Source organism: Tachysurus fulvidraco, chromosome 26 (genome assembly GCF_022655615.1).
Source record: "Tachysurus fulvidraco isolate hzauxx_2018 chromosome 26, HZAU_PFXX_2.0, whole genome shotgun sequence".
NCBI classification, from domain to species: domain Eukaryota; kingdom Metazoa; phylum Chordata; class Actinopteri; order Siluriformes; family Bagridae; genus Tachysurus; species Tachysurus fulvidraco.
The window spans coordinates 16,915,968-16,925,967 of NC_062543.1; the positions used below are offsets into that span (position 1 = coordinate 16,915,968).

General features: G+C 40.1%; 2 protein-coding genes across 2 annotated transcripts in view; both read right to left on the minus strand.

Annotated features, from left to right (window-relative positions):
- rnf128a (ring finger protein 128a) overlaps window positions 1–7,803 on the minus strand; it is a 12,745-nt gene extending 4,942 nt beyond the window's left edge. The window contains exons 1-2 of the mRNA XM_027148326.2: window positions 7,217–7,803; window positions 1,386–1,630 (exon numbers count right to left, since the gene is read on the minus strand). Of these exons, the coding sequence (XP_027004127.1) occupies window positions 1,386–1,630; window positions 7,217–7,619 (648 nt within the window). The 5' untranslated portion in view covers window positions 7,620–7,803. The remainder of the gene's footprint in view (window positions 1–1,385; window positions 1,631–7,216) is intronic.
- Window positions 7,804–9,831: 2,028 nt separating this feature from the next.
- Window positions 9,832–10,000, minus strand: part of LOC113643872 (globoside alpha-1,3-N-acetylgalactosaminyltransferase 1-like) — a 10,444-nt gene continuing 10,275 nt past the window's right edge. The window contains exon 5 of the mRNA XM_027148328.2: window positions 9,832–10,000. This exon is cut by the window's right edge and continues 777 nt beyond it. The gene's annotated coding sequence lies outside the window, so the exon portion shown is untranslated.

The window sequence follows — 10,000 nt, forward strand, 5'->3', positions numbered from 1 at the left end:
AACGCAATCTGTCCTCTGTAAATGACCAATAATGCAGCTGTGTGACATCTTCAACCTGCCAAAGTTCTCCACACCACCTCACTGCTGTGTTCCTCCACTGGCTCCTGTAGCTGAACACCTCAGGTTTAAACACTGATGCTGGCCTACAAAGCCACAAACAGACCCGGAGGTTAAAGACTTATTCACTAGCACTTCTTTCAAAATAACTTTGACACTTTTTCATTGTAACTTTGAACAAATGTTTTAAACTCATGGTATCTTAAGTCTGTAACCTAGTGAGCAGCATTAATGTATTCAGTGTTAGAGATTTAAGCTCTTATGTACGTCGCTCTGGATAAGGGGTCTGTCACATGCTGTAAATGTTAATGTCATCACTGATGTGCACTGTTCCATGTATTCATTGTATTGTTTGTACTAAACTCACACTTGTGTATTTAGCTCTAGTCTTAGCTCTAGTCTTAGCTCTAGTCTTCTAACCCAATATACAATGATAATAGAAAACTGTTAAATGTCTCTCAAAGAAAATGTTCACTTTTATCCACTACAAAATCTGAGAAAAACGAGATAAAAGCTCCACCAATTATTTCACAACATATGTTATGTGACCAAATGTGTTTGTATTTACACCATTATTTAGAGATTCCTCAAACTGTTAAACACAACGGCTTTAGATGGTTTAGCATTAAGAATTCTCTTCACTGGACAGGGCCTAAGTCCAAATCCTGCTCCATCAGGACAACGTCCCACTGTATGGTGTGGAGGTGAAGGTTGGTGTGAAGAACTCGAGTGTCCTGCACTGAGCCCTGACTCAACACTACTGAACACTGACTGAACCCCAGAACTGGGTTGTACCTGGTATATAATGTAGGTTATAATGTTCATTATGATGTACATGTCGAGTGAAAACTGTTTCCTAGGACTAGGGTTAGGACTAGGGCTAGGACTAGGGTTAGGGCTAGGGTTAGGACTAGGGTTAGGGCTAGAACTAGGGTTAGAGTTAAAACTAGGGTTAGGACTAGAATTAGGGTTAGGGTTAAAACTAGGGTTAGAAATAGGGTTAGGGTTAGGACTAGGGTTAGGCTTAGGACTAGGGTTAGGCTTAAATCCACTGCATTCTAAAAATAACCAATTTCATTAATTGAGAAGGAATTGATCAAAATGCTGATTATTGTAAGTTTGATTCAATAACAAAAATTTAAAATTAACAGTCTACAGACTTTTGTTCTGTAAAAAATAAACACTTCAATCCTAATATCACCTAAATACTGTGGGATTTATTATTACAAACAAAAAATATTAGCAATTCAAATATAAATCTGCTTAATTCCATCAGCAGCAACATCAGGCTCATCGTCTACTGAATAATTCTGTGACTGTGTGTGAACCTGTTTATGGTCCCGCTGGCGTATGTTGTTGAGTCTCTGTGCAAAGAAGATGATGAAGTAGCACACAGTCGCCGTGGTGATGATGAAGAAGGAAATAGAGATGAATATGACGGAGTAGTGACTCATCCACAAGCCACGCTGAAGCCCCACCTCTACGGTCAGTGTGACAGACACGTTGTTCTCCAACAGCTTCACCAGCTCCATTCCATGAGCATTACCAATCATCACTGCCACAATCGAGGTACCTACACACACACACACACACACACACACACACACACACCCCATTGGATGTTGTAGAGTGCAAACAGTTCAAATAATAATTGAAAAGGGGTAAGGAGGTGGGGCAGAAACTGATCCATATCAACACAGAGCTCACGTGAACAGAGCAGATGTAAAAAAACTTGTACTAATATGAAGATAAAACACATTTTGTACAGTTATGTTAACTAACTAATCAAGTGACCTCCATCAGACTATATAAAATATGTTAACTAGCTAACTAGAGAAATGAGGGACGTTCTGGTAGGAACATAAACAAGAACCAGACGTCGTCAATCAAAGGGTGAAGGTTGTGTCTAAAAACACCATGTACACAGTTTGAAATGGTGGAGCTGAATATATGGGTGTATATTGGAAGAGTGTGTATTTGGTATAGGCCAGTGCAGTCCATACAGTTGATGTGAGTGTGTGTGTGCACGTGTGAGTGTGTGTGTGAGTGTGTGTGCGCGTGTGTGTGGATTTGTTTAATGATTTATAGACCTGTGCTCAGTGACCTCAGTGCGAGTGGCATTATACAACCATTGGTAATCCTGCACCGTGTGTGCGTGTGTGTGTGTGTGTGTGTGTGTGTGTTTGTGGTTCAGGTACAAACTTGAAATTCTTGTTCTATTGCCTTTAGCTGAGGTGAAGGTGACATTGCTGTGAGTTAAGATTCAGCTCAGTTGTAATGAGTTGCTCACAAACATTTATGTCTTTCTGTTTGATTATTTAAAATGAGACTCGAGCAAAAATAAATAAATAATCATTAATACAGCTGGTGTAAAAATGCCTAGTGATGATGCAATGAGGTCTGAAGTGAGACTTATCTCCTCACTACATAACAGGATGTTCCAGACAGTTAGCTGGTTACTAATAAGCAGTCATTCGGCTTGAAGTACTACAATGGAACAAATGGATTAAGAGCTTTATCGGGTCTCATCAGACAGGAGGTGCAACAGCATCTCCAGCACCACCACACGGAGTACTGGAGCCCCTCAGGGCTGAGTGCTCAGTCCTCTGCTGTTCACTCTGCTGACTCATAACTGTGCAATCAAACTATATCATCCAGTTCACCGATGACACGACTGTGGTGGGCCTCATCAGCGAGAACTACGAGTCAGCATACAGAGAGGAGGTGCAACATCTAACTGCCTGGTGTAGAGCCAACAACCTTTCTCTGGATGTTGATCAAACTAAAGAAATGGTTCTTGACTTCTGGAGAGATTTAGAGATCAAGAGCACCAAATTCCTTGGTGTTCATCTAGCAGAGAACTTCACCTGGTCACTCAACACCAGCTCCATCACTAAGAAAGCCCAGCAGCTTCTCTACATCCTATGAAGGCTGAGAAAGGCACATCCCCCTCCCCCCCATCCTGACCATGTTCTACAGAGGGACCACTGAGAGCATCCTGAGCAGCTGCATCACTGTCTGGTTTGGGAACTGCACCATCTCAGATCACAGGACCCTGCAGCAGATAGTGACGACATCTGAGAAGATCATTGGAGTCTCTCTTCCCTCTAACTTACACCACACGCTGCATCCCTAAAGCCAACAGCATTGTGGACCTCACACACACTTCACCCCTCCCCCACACACTTCACCCCCCCACACACTTCACCCCTCACACACTTCACCCCTCACACACACTTCACCCCACACACAATCTTCACCCCACACACAATCTTCACCACACACACACACACACATACACACAAAAACACATACACAAAAACACACACACACACACACACACACACACACACACACACACACACACACACACACACACACACACACACACAAAGAGAGACATTATTATTGATTCAGGTTCAATGTTCAAAATGTATAGAAACCCAACCGTTTAATTCAGTAAATCATTGTCAACAACAACAACAAAGATTTCCTCGGAGTTTATTCTTGGACTCTGATCTGTGATGACCTACACACATAAGGAGATGTTTTAATAGAGTCAATAAAGCAATTCTCTAATTGTTCTGGATAAGCATGTTGGCTGAATGCTGCAAATAAAATGTCTTTAAGGTGAAGCCTTTCTGTTTAGTGAACTACACACATGCTGCTGCTTCACACTCAGCTACGTCACTCTGCTACATCAATGTGAAGGCTAATCAATTCTGAAAACAGGTCTTTCATTAGGATTAGAACAATTATTTAACAAAAACAATAATAATAAAAATGGAAACAAATGTCATTCTTGTGGAGTTCCGTCACTTCATTTAAACTAAAGTACAGCAGATAAAGAAGAAGCCCAGAACACCACAGCAAACCTGCCGTAGCACAAGCCCTAAGGAACAACACGACTCGCTCATGAAGACATTCACCACTTTATCTGTCCAACTGAGAAGCTAAGATGGATCTCAGAAACATCTTTTCTTCTTCTGTTTTTGAAATATTTCTCTTTCCCTAAATAATCTGACTATAAGCGTTAGTTTACTTTCCCTGTGATCCAGCACACAGCAAGGCTTTATCTGATCTAGCCCTTTATAAGTGCCTCCTGGACTCCTTTGTTATTATCATCTTATTGTTAAATGTTAAAGCTATTATCATTTAATCTTAAACTCAGAAGCAGATGGGCTTAATGGGTTGGAACCAATAACCTAACTGTTTTATAAAAGATGATGAAGAGCTCAGGGAAATAAGTGCATGTTGAGAAGAGTCACTTTTATACACTTACATCAAACCTAAGAACTGCAACATGCTCCATAAAGGACAGACGAGGCCGAGCTCCGTCGTCAGCAGCTCTTCTGTACACGACTGATGTGATTCTGCTTTGCATTGTAAAACTTCTGGGGCCACAGCAGCGATCAGTGTTCACGGTGTTTACTGAAGGAATCTCCAGCACATTTCTATGTGATGTCCACAAAACTTTACATATGCAGGGGAAATTAGCCCTTTTTAGCAAAATGCCTATAATGGAGGCTGTAAACTAAACTGCTTCACCTGTATAACATCATCTGTATTACAGAACCTCATTAAGTCAGCTCGTCGTCATGTTCAGTCCCAAATGGCCGGACTTTAACCATGGCTCTTGGTTCACAATTTGAATACTCAAGTTTGAGTATTTCAGAACCTTCTGATCTCCCAAAAAGCAGTAAACATCCTGCGTATGAAAGGTGATGGACTTGCTTTTCTCCCTCTACACTAATGACAGCACTTCAAGTGACCTAACTGTTAAACTCCTGAAGGTTGCAGATGATACGACGCTCATCGGTCTCATCCAAGATGGCGATGAATCTGCATACCGACAGGAGGTGAAGCGGCTGGTGCTGTGGTGCAGTCAGAACAGTCTGGAGTTAAAAACCCTCAAAACTGTGGAGATGATAGTGGACTTTAGTAAAGACCCCCCAACACAACTCCCCCCCACAATATCCAACAGCCCGGTGTCATCTGTGGAGGCCTTCAAGATTCTGTGCACTAACATTTCCCAAGACCTGAAATGGGAGTCCAACATAAACTCCATCATCAAAAAGGCCCAGCAGAGGATGTAGTTTCTACACCAACTAAGGACATTTGGTCTGCCACAGGAGCTGTTGATGCTGTTCTACACTGCAGTCATAGAATCTGTCCTGTTCACATCCATCACCATCTGGTTTGGTGCAGCAACTAAACAGGACAGGAGCAGACTGCAGAAAAAACAGCAGAAATAATAACTGCTGCCCCCCTGCCCACCCCCCAGGACCAGAAACCAGGCAGTGAACATCACCACTGCCCCTTCACACCCTGGACACGCCCTCTTACAGCTCCTCCCTTCTCTCAGGTGCTACAGAACTTTACTAAAACTCCCAGACACAGGAACAGTTACTTACCCCAGACAATCACCCTGATTAACACCTCACCATCATTATATTCACTGCTTCATATCTATAAGTGCTGCATTATCAGGACTGTCAGTCATTACATCATCTGTATATATTACACACTACTGCTGCTGTATAGTGTACTAAAGTATAATATTACACTATAGCGTTATTTACACTCTCACACTTTATGTACAGAACTGATCATAATGTCTATATCATCACATCTGTATAGTATAGTGTTATTTATGTGTGTATTGTATAGTGTTATTTATGTGTGTATTGTATAGTGTTATTTATGTGTGTATTGTACAGTATAGTGTTATTTATGTGTGTATTGTATAGTATAGTGTTATTTATGTGTGTATTGTATAGTATAGTGTTATTTATGTGTGTATTGTATAGTGTTATTTATGTGTGTATTGTATAGTATAGTGTTATTTATGTGTGTATTGTGTAGTATAGTGTTATTTATGTGTGTATTGTATAGTATAGTGTTATTTATGTGTGTATTGTATAGTATAGTGTTATTTATGTGTGTGTTGTATAGTATAGTGTTATTTATGTGTGTATTGTATAGTATAGTGTTATTTATGTGTGTATTGTATAGTAGTGTTATTTATGTGTGTATTGTATAGTATAGTGTTATTTATGTGTGTATTGTATAGTATAGTGTTATTTATGTGTGTATTGTATAGTATAGTGTTATTTATGTGTGTATTGTATAGTATAGTGTTATTTATGTGTGTATTGTATAGTATAGTGTTATTTATGTGTGTATTGTATAGTATAGTGTTATTTATGTGTGTATTGTATAGTATAGTGTTATTTATGTGTGTATTGTATAGTATAGTGTTATTTATGTGTGTATTGTATAGTATAGTGTTATTTATGTGTGTATAGTATAGTATAGTGTTATTTATGTGTGTGTTGTATAGTATAGTGTTATTTATGTGTGTATTGTATAGTATAGTGTTATTTATGTGTGTATTGTATAGTATAGTGTTATTTATGTGTGTATTGTATAGTATAGTGTTATTTATGTGTGTATTGTATAGTATAGTGTTATGTCGGTACTTCTGAGAGTCACAAACAGCTGGAACCAAATTCCTTGTGTGTGTCAACATCTACACACTTTGCCAATAAACCTGATTCTGATTCTGATTCTTGACCCTAGATCAGATCCTAACAGCCAAGAACAATCATCTGGAGAATATCATGAACACAAACCGGACAGAGAAGAAGACCATGTGATTTTTAGTCCTAAACTTCAGTTATCTAATTTAGAGCCATGTTCTCAGCAGGAGAGGAACCTGACGTGTGCTTCTGGTGTTCAGGTCCATCCAAATTATATACTGATTAAATGAGTTAAGACTTTCTCCTATGTCTCTCACCATTCTATTGTGATCCAGTAAACGTTTATTCACACACACTGTTCACACGTCACTGTGGCCGAGCAAAACACAAGACATTTATTTACATTTATCTCTAGTTCACTTTTCTTCAGCTTTTAGACATTTTGTACTATATGTAGGAAAATAATGTCCATCATTTTTCCTGAAAAGTCTCTCTCTCTCTCTCACACACACACACACACACACACACACACACACACACACAAACACACACACACACACACACACACACACACACAAACACACACACACACCTCTGAGTGTATTTATGCACACTGGGGCTTTAAACAGAACTCTCACTAAGAATAAGATGTTTACAGAAATGAAAGGCTGCAGTACCCGGATGTGACATCTGGATGACAGTGTTGTCGGTTCCATAGTTATTGTAGATGACGGCTGCTGATGCTCCGTTGCGCGCAGCCGCGTTGATCTTATACGTGAACGTGCATCCGTTACCCCGCTGCACGAGCGCTATCCAGGGCTCCAAGCCCGAAGGCCGCACGAACCTTGTGTTGTTTGCGCATGCGTGAATGGGCTCGGCCAGGTACACGGTCCCCGAGACGGTGTATGTGGGTGACTGGATGCCGTACAGCCCGATCTCCTCGCGCCGCCACACCGTCCGGGTAGTTACTGGGTTCACGTAAGACACGTTAATGTAAGTCGTGCTAAAGCATGACAATTCACCGGAACTACACACCTGGACTAACCACACGGCCAACAAGCAGCGATTATAGGCTCCCATCTGTCCGTCTGTCCGTCACACACACTCCCGGGTAAACACACTACTGTCACACACACACACTCCCGGGTAAACACACTACTGTCACACACACACACACACTCCTGGGTAAACACACTACTGTCACACACACACACTACTGTCACACACACGACCGTCACGTTATTCCCCGTTCTCTTAAAGAACTTGTGACGTCTTTCTTCTCACGAACAGGTGAGCTCTAAGACCACGCCCACTTTTACTGGAAGGAGGCGGTGCCGTAGACCTGCAGGCACAGCGCGATAATGATTGGCTGTGAAGTCTGTGATTGACAGGACGTTGATAAAAGCAGGAAGTTTAACTTCACCCTTAGTCGAAAGTCTGACGCGCCTCCTGGCGGAAGTACAAGAGAACTTCCGGTCCCATCACGTACACTCAGTCATTGTGGTCATTTAGAAGAAGTCATCAGAAAAAACAAAATTATTAGTGGAAAAAGACGCGAATGTTTTTGTCATTACAGCTACTGGTGGCCAAAAGTAACTCTAAGTGAAGTTTCTTAGCACAGATTATATTTATTTAGACCCTTTTGTAAACTGTACAACATTATGGACACCTGACCTGTATGTAGCATCTCTCAAACCTTTCTACTGAACTTCTCTGTAGCATTGAACACCTTTAGGAGGAACTGGAACACCGACTGAACCCCAGACCTTCTCACCAACATCAGTCTGATCTCACTAGTGCTTTTGTAGCTGAATGATCACTAATCCCACATCTAGTGGAGAACCTTCCAGAAGAGTGGAAATTAGAACACCAAAGGCAATCAATCTGGAACAAGATGTTCAACACGCATACAGGTGTGATAATCAGGGGGGCAAAAACCTTTTTGCCAGTGTACAATCACACTGAGTCCATCTTAAATGATTAAATATCTCTTTCACAAAATAATCATAGAAAAATAATAAACTCATCCTACAAATCCTACACCACCACAGTGTGTGTGTGTGTGTGTGTGTGTGTGTGTGTGTGTGTGTGTGTGTGTGTGTGTGTGTGTGTGTGTGTGTGTGTGTGTGTGTGTGTGTGTGCGCGCAGAGCCGGATTAAATAAATGGACTACACTAGGCAGGCTGCATTTTTTGGGCCCCCCTCCATCGATGTTATTTATGAATTGAAATCTGAAACTTACCAAAGTTACTAATAAAAGTTAATTCACATTTTAATAGCCCAGTCTTTAGTTACAAATTGGTTATGTTGTATATTAAACAGTCTATCAGACTATTTTTTGATATTCATTATTTATACGTCATTACACGGCTCTATTAAATGCTATTAAATCATCCTCATCCATTGGGAGTGTCATTGTTAAGGCAGTAGTACCAGCAAATAACCAAAAGGTGTCAGTAAACTATGTAAACAGAGCAAATAAGTTTATTTGCTCTGTTTACATTTAATCAACACATTTAATTAAGATTTTCTGCAAAATACAATAGCTTACAACATTTATAAATGTTATAATTTATAATTCATTTCCCGCCGCATCTTCCACCGCGTTCACAGCTGTCAGACGGCTGCCCGACAAAAACTTTTGCAAAGCCCCCCGCTGTCTCTTCTTTTGTTCTTCTTCATTTTTTTCCTTTTTACGTTTTCCCGCACCCGAAAGCATCTTCAAAGTCAGCCTATACTACTCAAAACACACCTGCCTGCTATATTTGTTGTCCCGCTCTGACGTCTGACCGCCACTGACGTCTCCTCGGACTTAACTGGCAGTGGCGCCTCTATATAAATACAGTCTATGGTTTAAATAAACATCGTCACTATTTTTATTTAATTAATAAATAATGAAATAAATTGTAGATAGGACATTTGTACATTTTATTTTATTTTTATTTTTATTATAATTTATTTTTTTATATATATATATATTTTTGGTCCCTCTGTCTGGGCCCCATCCCGCCAATCGGGCCCTAGGCACGTGCCTAGTTTGCCTTTGCGTTAATCCGGCTCTGTGTGTGCGTGTGTGTGCGTGTGAGAGAGAACATACTTGAAGAAATGAATTATATCTGAATTATTGCTCAGTTTCTTTATTAACAGATTAAAGTGATGGATTTTAATAAAGTCATTCCTAAAAAAACATTATACTAAAAGCCTGAGATAGGGTCTGAATTAGAGAGACACATCAAACATTTACAAAATATTTCAGACTTTATGTTGGCCTGATTCTTTAATAAACAGTACGCTGAGGTGTGAAGTTGATAGTTTTCTCTTTTCAGGATGTTCTTCAGAAAGAGTTGTCTTCTTTGGTTAAATTACACTTAGTAAAATATGATACATAAATATGCATGTTAGCAAAGCAGAGTTTATTTTAATGTGTAACAGTTTATCTGTTTAATTCCTTTATGTTAACAG